General features: G+C 26.3%; 6 protein-coding genes across 6 annotated transcripts; 2 read left to right on the forward strand and 4 right to left on the reverse strand.

Annotated features, from left to right (window-relative positions):
• Nucleotides 1-290: 290 nt before the first annotated feature.
• Nucleotides 291-4171, forward strand: LOC108551646 (protein FAN). Its single transcript, XM_017905876.1, has 15 exons — nucleotides 291-520; nucleotides 588-786; nucleotides 858-1043; nucleotides 1114-1185; nucleotides 1255-1463; nucleotides 1538-1700; nucleotides 1766-1920; nucleotides 2175-2353; nucleotides 2422-2553; nucleotides 2616-2819; nucleotides 2910-3177; nucleotides 3246-3476; nucleotides 3561-3649; nucleotides 3713-3964; nucleotides 4074-4171. The coding sequence occupies exons 1-15, from the start codon at nucleotides 294-296 to the stop codon at nucleotides 4169-4171; spliced, it is 2664 nt and encodes an 887-aa protein (XP_017761365.1). The 5' UTR covers nucleotides 291-293.
• An 837-nt stretch (nucleotides 4172-5008) lies between these two features.
• On the reverse strand, nucleotides 5009-7806 carry Bmcp (uncoupling protein Bmcp mitochondrial). The gene is made up of 8 exons (XM_017905851.1): nucleotides 7726-7806; nucleotides 7319-7406; nucleotides 7075-7222; nucleotides 6706-6985; nucleotides 6478-6596; nucleotides 5405-5465; nucleotides 5250-5339; nucleotides 5009-5173 (listed from the first exon to the last, which is right to left on the reverse strand). Exons 2-8 carry the CDS (start codon nucleotides 7389-7391, stop codon nucleotides 5009-5011), a joined length of 936 nt encoding a protein of 311 aa, XP_017761340.1. The 5' UTR covers nucleotides 7392-7406; nucleotides 7726-7806.
• A 1353-nt stretch (nucleotides 7807-9159) lies between these two features.
• Nucleotides 9160-10241, reverse strand: LOC108551652 (PQ-loop repeat-containing protein 1). The gene is made up of 4 exons (XM_017905884.1): nucleotides 9965-10241; nucleotides 9743-9879; nucleotides 9459-9675; nucleotides 9160-9385 (listed from the first exon to the last, which is right to left on the reverse strand). The coding sequence occupies exons 1-4, from the start codon at nucleotides 10156-10158 to the stop codon at nucleotides 9193-9195; spliced, it is 741 nt and encodes a 246-aa protein (XP_017761373.1). The 5' UTR covers nucleotides 10159-10241; the 3' UTR covers nucleotides 9160-9192.
• A 1737-nt stretch (nucleotides 10242-11978) lies between these two features.
• Nucleotides 11979-13868, forward strand: LOC108551624 (uncharacterized). Its single transcript, XM_017905852.1, has 6 exons — nucleotides 11979-12021; nucleotides 12152-12387; nucleotides 12495-12772; nucleotides 12884-13175; nucleotides 13257-13631; nucleotides 13725-13868. Exons 1-6 carry the CDS (start codon nucleotides 11979-11981, stop codon nucleotides 13866-13868), a joined length of 1368 nt encoding a protein of 455 aa, XP_017761341.1.
• A 1089-nt stretch (nucleotides 13869-14957) lies between these two features.
• LOC108551668 (N-acylneuraminate-9-phosphatase) lies at nucleotides 14958-20633 on the reverse strand. Its single transcript, XM_017905913.1, is given in 5 exon segments — nucleotides 14958-15023; nucleotides 15025-15146; nucleotides 15327-15810; nucleotides 20282-20419; nucleotides 20580-20633. Coding segments are annotated over 5 exon segments (864 nt in total).
• Nucleotides 16647-19244, reverse strand: Neurochondrin (neurochondrin). The gene has a single exon (XM_017905912.1). It carries the CDS (start codon nucleotides 19242-19244, stop codon nucleotides 17004-17006), a length of 2241 nt encoding a protein of 746 aa, XP_017761401.1. The 3' UTR covers nucleotides 16647-17003.
• Nucleotides 20634-20691: the final 58 nt, after the last annotated feature.

Below are 20691 nucleotides of genomic sequence, written 5' to 3' on the forward strand. Positions count from 1 at the left end.
TGTAAATATTATTGATAAAAAATATTTATTTAAATTATACGTATCATTTATTATATGTCTTTAATATAACTTGTATTTACTTCTGCAACAATGGAAAAAGAAAGGTAATTTAGTTTCTTTTTCTTAAATATATACTCTAATTTATAGAAATATAATTAATCTTTAATTAATGCATTTTAATAGATATGTATCAACATACTATAATTTAATTATTATTAAAAAATATTTAATAAATTACATAATAACTTATTGTGTATTATAAATTAGTATATTTTCTTTGTATCAGGTTTACCATGCTTCTTTTAGAACCAGGAGAAATATTTTTTGAAGATTATAGTGTTCAAATGAAAATATTTGATATTCCTACTTCAGAAGAACAAAAATGGAAAGATGGAAGATTAAAATTATGTTCAAAATCTTTAGTATTTGTAAATAAAGATATTAATCAACCTTTAATTAAAATTCAACTCAAAGAAATTATAGCTATTGATCAATATCAATCCAACAATGATACAACAAAGTTAGTATTTCTGATCTTTAACATATAATAATTCCTTTGTATTAATAATTTTTATTTTATTCATAAGATGTGGCAATACATTGTTGGTTCAATGTAAACAGTATGTGAAGATGTTAGAAAAAAATATACTTGCGCCATATAAATTCATACATGAAAATGTTACTTTTCACATCTATTTTAATTATGCAAAGATAGATGATTGTCTTCCACAAATTCTGCAATTATTCAGAGCAGCTACTTTACCAACTGCTGAACAAAATGCTATGGTATTTTTGAAAATTATTAATCATATTATTATAGTAAAATATAAATTTATTAAATTATTCTTTTTATATAGATTATGGCTATTGTGCATTCTCGACAATCTAGAGTATCATTTGATACATCATGGTTAGAAGATTTATATGAACAAGTGGTATTAGAAACTCAAGCCAGTAAAGTGTTGCCTCTTGTTATAAATCCAGGAAGGATACTTTTAACAAATTCAAGAATTTACTTTCAACCTTATAATAATTTAGATCAAGTATGTATTTTCCAATGTCAAGAGGAAATGATTTTTATTCACAATATTAAGAAAAATTTTATGATTTTAGCATCCTGTTTTAAAAATACAACTGAAAGATATTATTAACATTATTAAAAGACGATTTCTTTTAAGCCAAATTGTAAGTGTAATCTTTTATATTAGAGTGTTATTATTGCAATTTAATACATATTAATTCTTCTAAAAATAGGGGCTTGAAATTAAGTGGCTACGGCAACCAGAAAATAAGGTTGAATATTTATTTATATCATTAAAAAGTCAAAGTGACAGGGATGAATTATACACAAATTTATTAAATCAACCTACAATGTCTTTAGAAAAAGTACCACAAGATCAAATGACTATGAGATGGCAAAATGGTTCTTTGTCAAACTATGATTATCTTTTATATATTAATAGGTAATTTTTATATCAATAGATAATTTAAATATTGAATTATTGTGATATATTTTAAATTAAATACTATTTTCCAGTTTGGCAGATAGAACTTTCCATGATTTAACTCAATATCCAGTTATGCCTTGGGTTTTACAAGATTATACATCTACTACACTGGATTTAAATGATCCTGGTATTTATAGAGATCTTACAAAACCTATTGGAGCCCTTGAACAAGACCGATTAGAAAGATTAGAGGTGAATTTCTTTCCTAATATGTGATTTGTATTTGCAATAAATTAGGCAATGTCATTATGTTTCAGGAACGATATTTAGAAATGTCAGAACCAAAATTTTTGTATGGCTCTCATTATAGTGCCCCAGGATTTGTATTATTTTATTTAGTACGAAAGTATCCTCAGTACATGCTTTGTCTACAAAATGGAAGATTTGATCATCCAGATAGAATGTTTAATAGGTATGTACTTTTTATAAAAAAAATATGCGACTATGATTCTTGAAAAATATTGAATTCATAAATGTTAAAGAAACATATGTGTGTATACAGTTTAGTAATGATAATAAGTATATATATGAATAAAATTTTTAATCGCACAGACAAGGCAAAATTTTATGGTAATTGCTTTTTATACTGTAAAAGTACATAATTGCTCTGTCGACTCTGCAGAATCGATTTTTTGTTTCACTCTTACCAACAAAAACACCTAACAGTGTAGCTGACGTATGGAAAAATGTTTTGGTGAACATGTCTGACTTTAAAGAACTGATCCCGGAATTTTATGACACAAACAATGGTGGTGATTTTTTAGTAAATAGTTACGGTATTGATTTTGGTTATCGACATGATGGAACAAAAATAGGAGACGTGCAATTACCACCATGGGCAAATGGTATATGATTTGTAACTCGTAAATAGTAATTATGTAAAGTTTAATACAAATTAATTACTAAATTTTAGGACCAGCTCATTTTGTACAAGTATTAAGAAATGCTTTAGAAAGTGATTATGTTTCTCAAAATCTTCATCATTGGATTGATTTAATTTTTGGATATAAACAGAGGGGAAGTGAAGCAGAAAAAGCTAATAATGGTAAATTATTACTTGTGTGAAAATTGATCCATAAATTTAATCCATGTTATGTTATATTCCAGTATTTTTCCATTTATGCTATGAAGGAGCAGTAGACTTAGATACTATTCAGGATATTAATGATAGGCATGGTTTAGAGATACAAATCATGGAATTTGGTCAAATACCAAAACAAATATTTACTTTACCACATCCAAAACGTTCTGCGTTTATTTTGGATAAATTGTATACTGAAATTGTTTCAACGTCATTTAAAAGCGGAATAGGTATGTGATATATTAACTTACAAATTAAATTTCAATAAAATGCAAATGTATCATGAGTGACAAAGAAATAATTTTTCCAAAAAAACAAAGAGAATCCTGCAGAGACTTTTGAACTACATGAATTAATAATGTTTCAATCTCATAAAGAAAGTGTAAGTAGCATTATTATAACGAATAAAGAAGAAATTAATGAAATAATATCGGTTGGACAAGATGGAATGCTTAAACTATATAGTATAAAAAATAAAAAATTAATGCGTAATGTATCTTTGTCATCATTACCACTTTCCTCTTGCATATCATACTACACATCTTCTCGTCGCAATATATTAGTTGCTGGATCTTGGGACAATTCACTGTAAGCAAGTTAAATAAATACTTTATGTGTATATATTTTGTTTTCTTATTGATTAATTTTTTTTACAGAATATTTTATGACATTGAGTTTGGCAGAGTAATAGATATATTACAAGGACATGAAGATGCTGTTTCTTGTTTAGCATTAAGTTCTACCCGTCAAATTATTATTTCTGGTTCATGGGATTGTACAGCAAAAGTTTGGAAAAGTTATTCTTCTGGAACGAAAATTAAACCAGCTGAGTGCCTTATTGTACAACTAGATCATGATTCTAAAGTAACTTGCATCAGTATATCAAAGTAAAATTGTTTCTTATATTTTAATTATGTAAATTATGTGTTCAATATTATACTTATAAATTTTTATTGTTAAAATATTTACAGAGACGAAACATTATTAGTATCTGGTACAGAAGATGGAGAAATTTTTTTGTGGAATATGGATACATATAATTTACAGTTTACTGCAAAAGGTATACTTTAAAATAGCTATTTTCTGAATTACATTTTTAATATAATTGTTTTGTTCTTTATAGCTCATACTTGTAAAATTAATGCAATGGTATTTGATCAAGAAGGGAAAAGCATAATATCATGTGCAGAAGATAAAGTACTAAATATAATTGATGTTTATACAAGTACACAGATTTATCGTACTACTTTAGAGCATGTACCTCTAACACTAACATGGTTCAAAACCTTTTTATTAGTAGGAGATAGCAATGGTAATATTAATGTCTGGAACCGCCATGGTGCAATTTTTATTACACAAATACATTGCCATGATGGTACAGTATTTCATATAATAATATATTAATTACTAGTTTTACATTATGATATTTAATTCTTAAATATTTGACCCAAATTTCGTTTTATTTATGAATACAAAAATTTTAGGGCCAATTAATACATTATCAGTATCAACAGAAAATAGTATAGTTTTAACTGGTGGAAGAGATAAGAAGATAATTGTATGGGATTGTAAAAATGTATGATTCATATAATATTTACAGTGTGACTAAAAAACTTCTTTTGGTTATAAATATTACTTTCAATTTATGGTAAAACTTTCTAACATAGCAAATATAACAATAGCAGTAAAGTTGTATTTAACACGTACATGCTGTATTTATTTAAACTTGTTATAATATTCGTTTAATAGTTTAACATTTGTTATATATTTAGTATATTTTATATCATACCGTTATGTATTCCTAACGATTTATAAAAAGTCTCAAATATAAACATTACATAGATTTAAAATATTGTTTCTTTTAATATATGCTTTCTCGTTAAATTGATTTTACAACAAATTTTTATGCATGAATTTATGTATAATGATATGTAGCATTTAGTTTTTATTAGTTCTTTTGATATGTTGCATAAATATTAACACTCAGTCTTAGTTTGTCATGAAAAGTGTAAATCTAAATAGAAAAAAACATCAAATTAGTGTAATTTAGAATTATATTTAAATTTATAAAAGTGAATAACATCTATAAATCTATAAAATAAGAATACAATGTGCGTCATAAGTTATGGATTGAGTATGTAATTATTCACATTTTTTTAAGCAAATATTTAATAATTCTTTGCTATGAATACTTTTATTAATGATTGTAATTTCAATACCACTAAGGAAAATAAATTCTATTTATTTTTGGTATACTTTCTGTAGTTTCTTTCATATGTATCTAAATAAATATTTTAATATTCATAAAAATAAATTATATAATACAAATATTAATTACATCCTGTTGTTACTACCATTGATTTATCACATATTTATACATACATACTTGGTTATTTTATCTACTTTCTTCCATTTACTACTATTCATTTTTTTCTTCCAATATATTATTTAATAATATATTTGAATCACCTAGTTGTTTCAATTGTTCATATGTGATGAAAAATATGATATTCCATGGTCCCATTCTAAACCAAGTAGGTACAAAACCTTTATATAAAGCTAAAAATCCTTCATTCTTAAAAGTCTAAAAAAGTAATAAGACTTATATAACCTTGTTCAGAAAGATACGAGATATATATTTAATATTTAATAGTATATACCTGGAGAAAGCAATCTATGCTACCATTATAAATATGAGGTGGTAACAGACCACCTGTAGTACGTATCCTCCTCTGATTCATTAAACGTGTCTACAATGGTAGATACGTAAGTAAAGTAAAAAATTGCAAACAATCATTTCATTAACAATACTTACACGAACAACATCTATAGGAGTGGAGGCTATTGCACTTCCCATACTAGCTATAAAACTGGACCTGAAATATGTAATTATATGTATATATATGTGTACATGTACATATTTAATATCAATTTTGAAGACCTATTTAATTGTACTGAATTAATGCAACCCTTATCCAGGCACTGTAAACTGCAATATACACTGTGATGTCTGTAATGTTATGTATAATAATTCGTATAAAAAGACCTATATAGTACATTTTAGAAATAAAAATAAGTATGTAGTATAAATAAAAATGAAACTAAGTATTAAATTTATAATTTAAAAATTGCAAATAAATCTACATAAAATGCTAATTAAAATAATTTATGATATAATTCAAGATGATTAATAATCTGGATAACAGTTTTAATCATTTATATAACAAAATATATTAAACATAACTTCCATTTTCATTGTCTATGGTCATCTTAATATCCACGTACTGCACGTGCCCATGTGCACCACAGTGTGACAGAACCTGGAAATAAAATTTTTCACTTTTAGAAAAATGTTACTTCCTTTCTAAACAAGTATAAAACCATTTACAGTATTAATATTGTTGGGCACAAATTGTTTGATTTATTTAACTCATTACTTGCTACTTTTAAAACAAATCAGATTTTTATTTCGTAATTATCAGAAAGTTTTTAAAATTTATACAATGTAATAAGTAATTTTGATGTTAAAAATATTAAAATATCATTGAAAAAATAAAAAATAAAATTAAAATATAAATTTGTGTTTAGATATACTCACATGACATCACGTACTATAAAAGAGCACATGAAATTTGCTTGCTTTACAAATATTATTGAACATTTGTTAGTAGCATAATAATATGATAAATGTGTTACATGATACATAAAAATAGCCCGGATAAGGGTTAATTTATTATTTCAATACTGAGATTAAAAAGAAGTCTCCCATACAATTTAAATTTTTTTTTAAATAAACCATCTTCAATATAACAAATAAAATGTTTTTCTTTATATCACAAAGGGATAAAATAGAATTAAATAAAATATATATAAATACAATTTACTTACATAAAATGATTACTAACACTATCTCCAAATAAAATCATAAATTTCTTTTTGCTATAATCATATATAGGTAATTCTACAGCTGCAATAATTGCTGCCCTTTGGGCTGTAGGTCCTACACCCTAAATATAAAATTTTTAATATAAAATTATTTTATTATAAGCACAAACAAAATAAAATGCATACAAAAATATTGTTAGAGCTTTTATACCCTTACATCACTTTACATACCCTCCATAAACCACAAACACCTTCATGTTGATATACATCTTGAAAACAACCAAACAATGATAAATTTGAATTAATTCCAGTTACTTGCATACGAACTTTTATTACATCAGTAGGATTAGCTATAGCACTTGAGACAGCACCTGCTAATGCAGCACATATAACATTTATAACCACTAAATCATCTGTTTCCCACTTATCCATAGCTGCTTTTTTTAAAGAATAGTAAGTACCAAATTTTATGGTTCCGTAAGTAGCTTGTCTTAATATAGCTGAACTAATTCTATGCAGTGAAAAGATTGATAATAATAATTTTATTTTATTAATGCAGTTAAAGATTCAATTAACGAATATTATTTAACTAAAGCTTACCCAGAATATAGAGCTTTAAAACCTTCTTGTTGTGATATTTTAAACAAAGCATCAATCATACCAGAATATTTTAAGTGTGTATATCTTTGATCTAATTTCTGTCCTTGAATTTGAAGACGTGTTTTTGTTGTATCCAAAGGAAAAGTTCCTAAAATACAATTAATAAATATATTCATAAAAATAATAGTTAATATTACACAAGTAAATTTTTACAATGAAATTTTTGTAATATAATATAACGTACCTAATTCAGCAACAATTGAAGCTAAACCTCCATAAATAAAAGGTTTCCAATCTTTCCACTGACTCTCTCCCATTACAACGATAGACACCTTATAATTAATGAATATAAATTACAATAAATTACATTAACACAATAAATTTAGTTTGTAAATTTTACAATAACATTAACAATGTTATCATAATAGCATTAATACTGTTAATACTATTTGTGAAGTGTTTAAGGTAATGAAATAAATAAATTTCAATTAGGTTAACTAAATTCAAATTACTTTGAACGACATTTGAACATCAAATTTAAAAAAATATGAATAGACAAAACGTAATACATGAATAATTCTTTATTCAACTAGTACCAAATTGTTTATTAATTTTAATATTGATATTTTTCTTAGTTGAAATCATTATTACCGGTGATAAGAGACAATATAATTTGTAAGTATATTACGAATTTTACGTAGAAATAATATTTAATAACAACGATGAATTGTTATGCCAATGCTTTTATTTATGCTTTTATTTATTTTAATTATATTAAACTTAACAGACAAAATGACATAAGTATCATTTTTCGAAAGTGTTCACAAATTTTGTAAATTAAAGTTGAAAGCTACAACCAATCAATGTGAATTTACTGAAGATATAGACATATAGTCAAGAATAAAACTAATAGTACAACTAATTTTTAATAGTATAACTACAAATAAATCGAAAAAAGAAAACATAATAGTTGGTTAATTCTATAACAAATAATAATTATTAGGTCAATTAATAATTTTAATATATTTTTGGCATTAAATTATCACAAATTGCATAATAAAGAGGAATAATGAAATGTATATTAACAACTATATTTATCAAAACAAGAATATTAACATATTCATAATTTTATAAAATATTTATTTCAATACTTGGTTGACTATTCCTAATACAATGTTCGATATATAAAATATATAAGAAGTATACATTATATACAATAATACATTTTTCATATTAGAAAATTGTTTTATTACATTTCTCATCTTTCACATAATAGAGTACGAATTTTACTCATTAAAAAAGTTTATTATAATTTTGCGTTTGTAATCTAATTTGCCATTTAATGTTTTCTACCAGTAATAAGTAATTGAATAATAAACAAATGAATCTTATTAAATGTAAGGAATTCCCCGGAAGTCTCACATACCAACATCATAAAAATTTAATTTTAGTTTATAGGGAAAAGTAAGGTTGTTAATTGTGTCACATTTTTGTTTCAATAAAACTAATAATATATATTTTATTGTTTTTTTCTTATTATACAATTAATAAAAATGCAATGCATATAATGTATTATTCTCATCCAATTTAAAACTAATTGTGCCAAAACTTTCATTTGTGACTGTAACATAAATTAAAAATATTAATGTTTTTTATGATTACATGGATAAATAAACCTTTCCAGTATATAAAATTTATAATTATAGTTTTATTATGAAGATCACAATATATGTGTCTTATATATAAGAAAAATATAATAGAAATTAATATAATAGAAATTAAATTTACAATGAAATTAAATTTTTTGTATTGTATTAACAAAATTTTATTAAGAAAAATGTACATATTTATAATATGTATAAAATACATATATAAAATATAAAAATGTATAAAAAGTTCAATATAATTAAAAAAATGAGATTTATACATTAAGTACTATTAATTTGAAAATAAAAAATATTTAGTTTAATACATGCTTGTTTACAATACATTGTGTATTTTATGTATTTTTTTATACAATCAAGTATATACAAAAATATTTATCTATAATACAAATAAATCTTTTACTGAATGAAAGCTGCAGGAAGAATATGTCATAAACATATATAAAGCACCAGCTCAATCAACTCGAACTGGAATTCTTGCATGTACTGTTGTACTATTTTGATAAACATATACTTGCATAAAAATTGCAATATCTATTATAACTTGAAGAATACCACAAACTTCAAATTGAATTGGAGCTTCTCTTATAACAAAATAACATGTTTTAAATGTATCACCTAATATCCACAGTGTAACCATTACAATACTAAAATTACAGAAAAGGTATTTGAAGAGTATTATTCAAATGATTACATTTTATATTGAAAGTAATTTCATACCTCATTCCATTAGTAGATTTATTTAAGAAGTTATGCAGAAATTGTGGTATTCCAAGCATAGCTTCTGTTAATAGTGCAAGTAATCCTACAGTTTCAACAAATATTGGTACATCCACTAATAGATATGTTAGAATCCCTATTAATGCTACAAATAGTAGCATAAAATCTAAATAAGATTGAAAGTCTGTCCATCTCCAAAAAAATCTTGCATCAAAATCTGTTTAAATTAAGTTCAAGACACATCATAATAAATATTAATAATTTCTATTTTTATTTGTACTTACCTGAAAATACATGTTCTTTTACTTTTATTATTTGATTTCTATTTTGTATATTTATACACAATTTAATCATTATGAACATAGTAATGATCATAAATATACTTTGTAATAAAAGAGGTACTTCATAATGTTTTCCAAACCTGTAAAATATATACATTATTTGTATCATTGTTGTATGATACAATGAAAGTATGTGAAGTACTTATGTAAAGCAGATGTACAAACCAAAAAAAAATACGTAATACATTAGCTATTAAAAGTGTAAGGCATACATAAAGGGAAAATCCTTCTGCACTATTTCTTTTTTTAATTTCTCGATATTGCGGTACATATGGAATAATGCCACCAAATATTATTGCTCCAGAAACAACCCAATTTGCTATATCCTTTATAGATAACTGTTCATAAATATTATACATTGTAATAGTTCTCTTTGATCTACATAATATTTCACTATCTACGAGTCTTTGTATATAATCAATTTTAGGTTATAGTTCCAATCTTTTTGGACATCATGTCAGTAATGAATCATTCAAATTAAATAAACCTATGATAGTAAGAAAAATTAATAAATCGGGCAAATACATATTACTTGGAAAACAATAACATATACATACCTAGTATTGTGACTATTTTGTTCAGCATTTACTCTTATTAAAAATAAACATATTAAGAAATCCATATGTATGGATCCAAAATTTCTTCTTGTAAGTATTGACAAATTAAAAATTGATATAAAGTTTAGTTACCAATTGTAGGTAACAAAATTTCAATACATGTAATAATAAACAAAATGTAGTCATAGATGAAATATACAATAGATTTCCCATGCAAAATTTATCTTATTGCACGATATCCTTGGTCATCTGACTTCTTTATCATTTTTGTGTCACATGCGACGTTATCGATTCAGTATTGAAAAATACTATAGAAATGATGTGCGATTACATACTATAGTATTTAATAATTGAACAATTAATGTCATCGAAGTAGTTTTTTAAAATTCGTCTTCAGTAGTATATTTCACTTATTAGTGCATGTACAAACTATCCCCTGAATACATGTAATGCTACCTTCTCCACTCTTTCGTTTCTTTTCCATAATGTTCTTGTCTCTATTATTTCTTTTCCTTGCATTTTTGTAACTCTTTTTCTTCAAACGTAGGGAAGAAGAGTTGAAGAGTTCTAGAGGTAAATGTTAATAATTGTTACATAAAGGTTCTTTCCAAGCGGTTATGAAAAATCGAAACAATATTGTAACTGTTATGAAAAAATATTTTTATCTATATTAATCTCGGTTATGACTGTAGTAACTTCTGAAGTATAGATTCATCTTGATTCTATTTTGGTTTTTCAGCAATTATAATTACAATTGTAATACATGGATATACACGTATTCTCATGTACATACATATATTTCCAATTTTTAAATTAATTCCCTTGTTTTTACAGTATTAATAATATATGCATATACAATTTTGTATAAAAAAAGCGAAGATTTCTATTATCCTTTTTAAATAGAATTATTAGATAAAATATAATTATGCTCGCGTTTATCAGCACACGACTAATCAAAAGATCCCTTTAACTGCATAATCATTTTCATAGATTCGATAATTCTATGCTTTCATAAGTTGTTCGCCAGACACAACCTTAAATTTTCGAACTATTGTCTATTATTGATATTATAATGTCTATTTTTAATGTCCAGTTGAAGTATTTGAATCTGGATAATGGGTCTGTACTTTGGATGTATAAATGTATTTTTTGTCAGACTTTCTGGGGCGGTTCATTATTGGTTCATATTCTACAAAATAAAAGCTCAGCATGCTCGTCTCTTAAGCATCATCGCAGAGGCTTGACTCTGTGAACATCATCTGTTATAGAATATTAATATGATATAATTGCAAACAATATTAAAGAAATTTTATTTATAGTTAAGAAAAACATTTCAAATTCTAGTCATAAACTATGTAGTCATATTATGTGTATTATATGAAGCACAGGATTACATTGTTGCTTAGTAACCCATAGTAACAACTTATGCATACACACATACTATATATGTATATACATATATATGTATGCACCTCACAGTGTTTTTCGAGTTATTAGTAAATTATAAATTCTTATTAGTGTTATTTTATTGATTGTTTATAATTCTTAAAGCATTTTTGAAATTGATATAGTGTAAAATAAAATTCAAAATAAACAAGTCAAAACATTATAGTTATCAAGAAATGACAAGATGTACTAAGAGTGAAGTTAATCTTAAAAGCACTGGTATGAGGAATATATTCTTTTATTATTCCATATCTCTCGATTTGATTATGATATCGATATTTTAAATTATTTGACATGCCATGCATTTTTCGAAATTTTCTTTTGTAACCTGTAAATTTATATCAAATAGCATACAACCAAAATGGACAAAACTATTTTGAACAATTAACAGCATATAATTCTATGAGCGCGCACTTACGACGAATTTTATTAGCGAAATGTGTCGTTGATGCTAGAAATAAAACCTACATGCGCAAAAAAAAGCAAATATGTAAAGAAATAGTTTGGAAACCAAGATTTGCAAAAACAGAGATTACAAATAATATAATTGATAAATTGGCATATGATACTTCGTATCATCCAGTGGTAAATTATTCATATAGTTATATATGCATATTTGCTAAAAATTTTGTATCAGATAGTACATAAGAACAAAACTATAAATTCAAATTGTTTCTTTGATTAATTAACAGGATTTTTTAAAAATGAATTGTGACTTAAACTATTTCTGTCAATGTGAAACTCACAAATTGTTTACTACTTGTTACAATTATGATGTGATTTGTTCGCGGCCAAAATTGCACGATCATGTAGTTTGTCCAAATTTTCCAATGTCTAAAACAAACGATTCAGAGCAAGCAATATTAAATAGTAAAGATATAGAGCAACAATCAGATACTCAATCAATTGCTAATCATAAAAAGCTGTTTAATCCTTCGAGTGTAAAAACTACATTCAAAATTCAAAATAGGTAAGACAACATTTTACGATAGGAAAATTATGATTTAAATTCATTTAAATTATAGGTATTTATTACTTACGATTATGTTAATAACTTATATTAATATAAAAATATACGCAGACACGAAGGAAATTCGATATTTTATGAATCTGGTTCCGATTTTTTATCACAAAACAATCAGCTTTCGTCAGAAGTTAGCACGTCAAGAAGTAGCAGAAATTATGAAACAACACAAGGCCGCAGTAATTTGGTTGATAATCAGAAATTACACATAATAGACGAAGAAGCGAAATATGCAAAATTTATGTACGAAATTACACACGAAATAGTACTCAATGGTCTGTACACTGATGAAGAATTGCAAGAAGTATTCAAAAAACACATTGAAAAAAACAAAACAGTTCTAGATATGGTCAGACCATAATTTTCTATCATTTAAATTTAAAAGATAAGATTAAATACTTCAAATAACAAATTTTATGTTCCCAAATAGAATCGAATGATGTATGAAATTTATCAATTAAAACTTACTTTAAATATAACAAATAATTCAGAGGATGAAGAATTAGAAGATCTTGTGTATATTCAGCAGTTACGAATTTCTAATTTTCGACCACCGACACCACCAAAAGTTTTAAATGAAGATAAAATAACTGAAAAATTATCATCGTACAAAAAACTAGACGAAATAAAGCGCGATTCGTTAAGGAAAAATCATAAATCGGTTGTATTAATTGATGCTAATCCCGAATTACGTGTAACAGAAAGGGATGTTCTAACATCGTTAATAGAAGCTGATATTAATCCTGAGCAAGCAGAAAAAATTTATAGAAAACTTTCTTATAGAAGCAAAGATATTATTTCATTGGTTTGTTTAATAAATTAATTGTAATACATATTTTGTAATATGTAAGATACAAAATATAACATTCTATTATTATTAATATGAATATTTTTTTAGGATGATACGAAAATAGACGGAATAAGCGATGAATATGAAGCGAAAGAAAATGATCGGTTAAACTTCAATTCAACAGAATCATATAATGTACACAAAGCAGATGAAAGAAAAGTAAGTTCTATAACTGATAACGCACAAGTGTAAATAATAGTAGTTATATAATGTTAAATTACGAGAATGAGTACAAATTTTCAAAATATGTAAATTAAAATTTATATTTGCTTTTTCTTATAAAAGATACTGTCAAAAAAAATATTTTTATGTTATTTCTCCATTTTTTATTATTAAAAACAAGTATTACATCATTATTTTCACCCTGACAATTTTTCTACATTATTATTTTCATTTGTATAATTTGAACAAAAATAAAATAATAAAAATATATGTTACAGATATACATACATAATTACAGAGAGAGTGAAAGAGAGCGAGCGAGCGAGAGAGAGAGAGAGAGAGAGAGAGAGAGAGAGAGAGAGAGAGAGAGAGAGAGAGAGAGAGAGAGAGAGAGAGCGTATATTTATGCTGTTTCATGTTTAATCTGGATGATGTATACATGCATCATAAATATAAACATATGTTTATACATTTTTTACAATACAAATGTCATTATATTTAATGCACATATTGTATATTATACTTTAAATATAAAGTTAAAACAATCACTTTTCATTATTCCTGTTAGACGTTTTTCTTATTCATATATAAGAGTAAATATGCAAATGCACTTTGTACACAAATTACTTCGTTCTCGCTTATAACAAATTTATACATGAATAATTTATTTATCATATGTATTCTAAGTAATAGGTACCGAAAAAATACATTTAAAAATAAGTAAACAATATTTGGTTAAGTTCTCCATTAAAAAATATAATCATTATTTTATATAACTAATATAAAACTCATCCTCAATCCAAAAGAATAGTAAAAAGGAAGTCTAAAGTAAATGTAATTAAATTAGGTATACTTTTTTGAAACTCAATATAATAGGACTATTATCTTGTAGTCAACAATTTCATTCTTCTTTACTTGATATTAAAATAAAAACGATCTAAGAGCCATTTAAATTACTTTTAAAGCATGTAAATAATATTACGAAATAAAGCATGTAAAAATATGCTATAATAGCAGTTACTCAATTATAAAAAAGAACAATTAGCAAGTTTTATAAAAATCATATCTCTATCAGTTACGATATATTACGAAAACGTAAAGAAAAAATTTGTTCTTTTATCAATTACCATCAGAAGCATTTGAAGAAGAATCTTCAAGTTCTGGAGGATTAGGACTTTCATTTAAAAATACTTAAAAGATCTGTGACATGCCTTATAGTAAAATCTGGTTGTGGATCTTCCCTTAATAAGGGTCGCTTATCCAATGTTGGAATCCAAATAGTCCCTCCTAAACCAGCTTCTATTCCACCTAGATAAAAATAACAATTTGTTAAACTGTATCATTGTCCGCATAGTATTAATTTATTGATATGAAATCTTTAAATCAAATTAATCTACAATATTTGTATCTAATATTTTGTAATAATTTATAATAATTTGTAAATAATTAATATGATCGATAAAAAGAAATATAATAATAATATAGTACCTAGAATATCAGTTTCCAGTTTATCACCAACCATTACACAAGTATCTGGTTTAACATTTAGAAATCGACATGCTTTTCGAAATATTTCTCTCTCAGGCTTTTCCCACGGTAAATCTCCCGATACAAGAATAATATCAAAATATTGTTCGAGTGAAAGTTTTCGTATTTTTTCCCATTGTGCATTAGAAGGACCATTTGTAATCAAACCTAAGAGGTATTTTACTCTCAACTGTCGAAGCATGGAAACTACATCTGACGCCAGCGTCAAATAATAATATCGTAAATACAACCATCGTTCGTAAATTTTTTTTGCTAGATATGAGTACTTTTCTCCAAGTGCTTTACTCCATAAAGTTATACGCCAAGCATCCAAAGTATGTGTTACATTGTCAGGACATCTTCTAAAGAGCTTCAAATATGTTGTTGTAATCTTCACAGATAGATCTGCAGGAATACCATATTCTTGTACTAGTTCCTCAGCCAACTGCAGATAAAGTTAGAATATCATCTATTAGATATCTTTTTACTTCATAATTTTTAACTCAAGCAGTATTATAAAATATTGAACAATATATAAAGTACACACTAAGGAAAAATGATTGATTTCCACATTCAACATAATCTATTATAAGGTGGTTTAATATTTAAAAAAAATAATAAATATTAAAAATAAAAACTATTACAAGGAATAACAGACTCATTGAAGTGAAAAAAATCACTTATTGAATGTGGATTTTATGGCTGAATCAAGCTCTTGGAAGAAAGGATACAAACGATCAGTTAGGAGTTTAGGTCACTTAATTCAGTTTTTGATGATTACCTAGAAAATGCATTGATTCATTGAAATACTCGAGCCGATTAGTGGACACTCGAAGTGGCATCCGCGGTCGTTGCTGTAATCACAACAAAATCAGTTGTGCCAACAACAAATTTATATTATTCCAACCCTAAAAGCTTTATTCAAATGATTTTTTGATGTTAACATTTATACTTATTACTGCAGATTTTATATGATGTATTAAATATAAGAGATAATTTACATATAATTTAAATAGTTTATCGAAGTAGTTCTTTTCAATTTTTTTATCCTAAGGTAGGTAATAATTTAAAAGATAAAATTCTTTAAAAAACAAGTTCCTTTAATAGAAAAACCATTTATTATTTTACAAAGCCATTTATTATACATAGACATATTTTTAAATATGTACATTCTCAAACCATATTAATTTCAAGCATTGTCAAAATTACATAAATTTTTTAACAATTTATGAGTTAATACAAAATGTAAAAATATTTTTTTCCTAACATATACTTCAATATTTAAGTTTGTGGAACTATTTATCTCATAGAAATATTTGCAAACTCTTTTGCCTGCCAGGAAGCTATTTTCAGACATGATTAACATCTAAATTTATATCTGATCTATGATTGTACACAGTTTTGCAAACAGTGTTCAAATATGTGTGCAAATATGTTCAAGTAATAAATTCTTGTTAAACATTTTTTTATATGCAATATAGCGTAATATAAAAACATGTATAACATGTATACACAAATAAACATATTAGTTAATAACATAAGAATAGACTAAATATCTTGGCTATTCTATCAGTGTACAAGTATATAGTATTTTCAGTTAAAACAGTAGAATATTAATACATATACTTTGAACTATTTTTAATCTCCAAAAAGATGTTTCCCAAGTTCCATCATACGATGATTTCTGCATACAGTTAAAGCTCCATGTTTCTTCAAAACTGAAGCAACATTTTCATCTGCTTTAACTAAATGGCACAAAAGATCCTCAAATGCAAACTTTACATTTGGCTGAAGACTTCCTATCTTTATTTTCTTCAGAATTTCAATAATTTCTTCAGCCCAACCTGATTCAAGAGTAAACTGTGAAAGCCAAGGTATAACTTGTAATACTCCAGCCATTGTCTGCATTCCAAGAAACCATAGCTCCATAAGTTCCATCCACCGTTCTTTATATGACATGGCAACAACAAGTTCAGTTGGATCATTACTCTCATCAATTATATATGCATCCCACAAAAATCTTATAGTAGCCTGTATATATCGACATATAGAAAAATCATTCTTTTTCATACGTGTTGCTTGTTGTTTTAATAATAATAATCCCAAAACTGCAAGATGACCATGTAGTACTAGATTTTCTGGAATTTGTTTAAGTTCTGGAAGATTATTGAAAATAAATTTCAATAGAGAAATGAACGTTGGTGATTCTTCTACTAATTTTGCTTCTAATACAGTAATGTTCATTAACACATTACACACGGAAACCATGGCTGTCCTTGAATCTTTAATTGCTTCTGATACATGGAGTTCTAAATCTTCTTCTTTTTCTGGTTCTTTCAAAGCTTTTAATCTTTCTGATTTTGGTACTGGTGGTTTTTTATGATGAATAATTGTCCAATGGTAAGATAAACATTCAAACAGTACTTCTTCTTGTTTATGTTTAATTAAAATTTCTCGAGCATCTTCTTCTATAGCTAAATAACATAATGCTGGTAACAGAAGTCTTAATAAATCAACCTCGCTTAAAGGATCATGAGTGACTGGTTCTCCAGATGATGTTGCTTCATCACTTTTAATTTTAGCATTTGCCTTAGCCTTCTCAGCTAATTTTCTATTTCTATGTGCATAAAATGTATCATTGGCTACTGTTAAGACATAAGGTAAAATTGCATAAACTTGAGAACGCACAGCTGTTGTTTCTTGAGCAAGCCATGCTGCTAAAACTCTTACCACAGCATAAATAAATACTTTTTCTTTAATATCTGTTATTTCTTTCATTTTAGATACTGCTGTAAGTAAACCTATAATTGCAGTAAAAGCTCCCTTTAGTACAGTATACAAGGACTGTTTTTCTTTCTGATCTAGATCTAATTGATCATTAGTAATATATGCAAGAGAAATTTCAAGAATAACAAAGCAAGATGTTATTAAAACAGCATTTGCCATTACAGTTTTTAATTGTTTTCCTTCTACTTGCATTCTAACTTCTATAGATGCTAATTGAATCAACAATAATAAAAATACTTTTGGCCTTTCTTTATCCAATAAAGTCCATTCAGCTCCTAATAAATCTAACATAACAGAAGCAAGTTTTAATACTGGATCACGTTGATTTTTGCCTATCTTTGATCCAAGAACATCAAATATAGCCTTATGAATACTAGAAGGCCAAGTCTCGTCTTTAGCAGTTTCACTAATAATATTCTTTCTGCAGGACATTAATAAAGCTTGTAAAATTGTACATAAATGAAATTTTCTTTCAGTATGATCTGTTTCAAAATCTAATGCAATTTTATTCATAATAGCATGAAAAGGTGCAGCATCTGTTGCATCCCATGCTTCTGGACCAAATCTTTGAACTAAAGTGACTAAGATATTTAAAGCTTGATCTGTTTGAAAGCTCTTTTCTGCATAAATATCACACATTTTTGTAATTGCTTTCTGTTCAAGTAAAACTTGTTGTCCAGGAGGATATTGTGCAATATTTTGTAAACATGTATATGCTTCACTAACAATAATTAACATATTATCATCTGCATCTTCATCATTTTGGGACACAATTTCAAGTAGTGCAGGTACATGAGTAATCATGTCAGGATGAGAAGCTAATTCTGATTCTGCACAAAATGCAGAAAGTATAGATAACGCTACAGATTTATATACTTGTGGAGGACAGTCTACAGGAACTACTTGTGTAGACAATAATTTTTTTAAAAATTTTGTTCCAATTGCTTCAAATAATATTTTTTTCATTGCTACTGTACAATCCTTGCTATCCACTAATTTTGTAATCATAAATAAAGCAGCAAATTTTTCTGAATCAGTTTCAACAGATTTTAAAATAGATACATACTTTTTCACATCCTTTGGGATATTCATGGTTATACTTTGCTTTGTTACAATTTAAAAGCTAAAGATTATTTTTAATATTCTAAGCGTTTTTGTAATCCTATTTTTAGAATACGATGACAATCTCCAATTTTCTCCTTACAAACAGTTTCAGAATATTAGTATTAATTTAACGGTATTTAACAAAGTTTCACTGAGATTTGCATCTTTCACATGTCACAGCTAAAAGCCAACTGGCAGTACTCCCAGATCAAACCCCTTAAAACTAGCCTTGCCCTTTGACACACTCACTTAGTTGGACAAAAATAAAGTTGTACTACCACAAATGTTAATTTCACAAATGTATGTACATTACATTGAAATATGAGTTATTACCAATATAAGGTTAACAACGTTTTTTATTTCTTTTAATTTATTATGGGCATATAATATATCAATTGCTTATATTAAAGTTCGTATTACAGAAAATAACGTTAAAAGTTATTTAAAACAATCTTTCATAGAATTTCATTAAAGAAAAATTTCGAACATAAACATAGTTTTACCATAACCTTTTTCACATAATACAACGTACGAATACTATTGCACTGTACGATTAACTGCTATCTTAAGAACGTGAAAATCCTCAGTAATGTGCTTACACGCTTTTTCTACGTTATGTTGAGCGTCTGGACAGTGCAGTAGGATCGGTCGAAAATAACCGTCCGAGAGAAAGCACTATATCAGGGAGTCGGCTCGTATTACACAGAAGCTTCTATTTTCGTACGATCTTCGTATACAAATCAAAATGAAAGAAAATAAATGTAAATATAATTATCACAAGATGCTTTTTTGAAACAATAAAGAAAGTTCCAAAAAAAAAAATATTTATAGAATAATTAATAAATTAGCAATACGAGTGACCTTTACGTTTTTCTAATTTAGAATCAAAGATCCAGTTATCTTTCGCGCACTCTCCAGGAAGAACATATATACACATACATATATAGTATTTCAACCAATACTGACCGTTTATATACACGCATTCGACTTTTGACATCAATATAATTTCAAATAATTTAGCGTACCTTTCGACATGTTTGATTGTCGCCCTTTCTAGTTTCGATGAGAGTATTGTCCAGATCAAAAAACACAGCGCTTCTAGTTATGTTCGATGAACAAAGATGCTTCTTATGCAAAGTCGCCATTGTCATTGGAAAAATAATCTGTTGTTCATCCAACGATGTAGCAATGAAGAATCGCGCATGAAAACATGTAATGTTCATATAACAGTTCCCTTTTAAGAACACTTTAAGGATAAATATACAATTATCTTAATGGTCAGACGTCAGAATAGACTATATCTGTCTTATCTCGACCTAATACCTTTCGTTCCTGACCTTTTTCTGTTCCTTGATTTCGTCTCGAATGAAGAGACATCTTTAATAGAAAATTATGATGTTGATCGTCGATAAATACGTAATCTAGTTTCACGCTT

This window comes from Eufriesea mexicana, unplaced genomic scaffold (assembly GCF_001483705.2).
Source record: "Eufriesea mexicana isolate 0111107269 unplaced genomic scaffold, ASM148370v2 scaffold4786, whole genome shotgun sequence".
NCBI classification, from domain to species: Eukaryota; Metazoa; Arthropoda; class Insecta; order Hymenoptera; family Apidae; genus Eufriesea; species Eufriesea mexicana.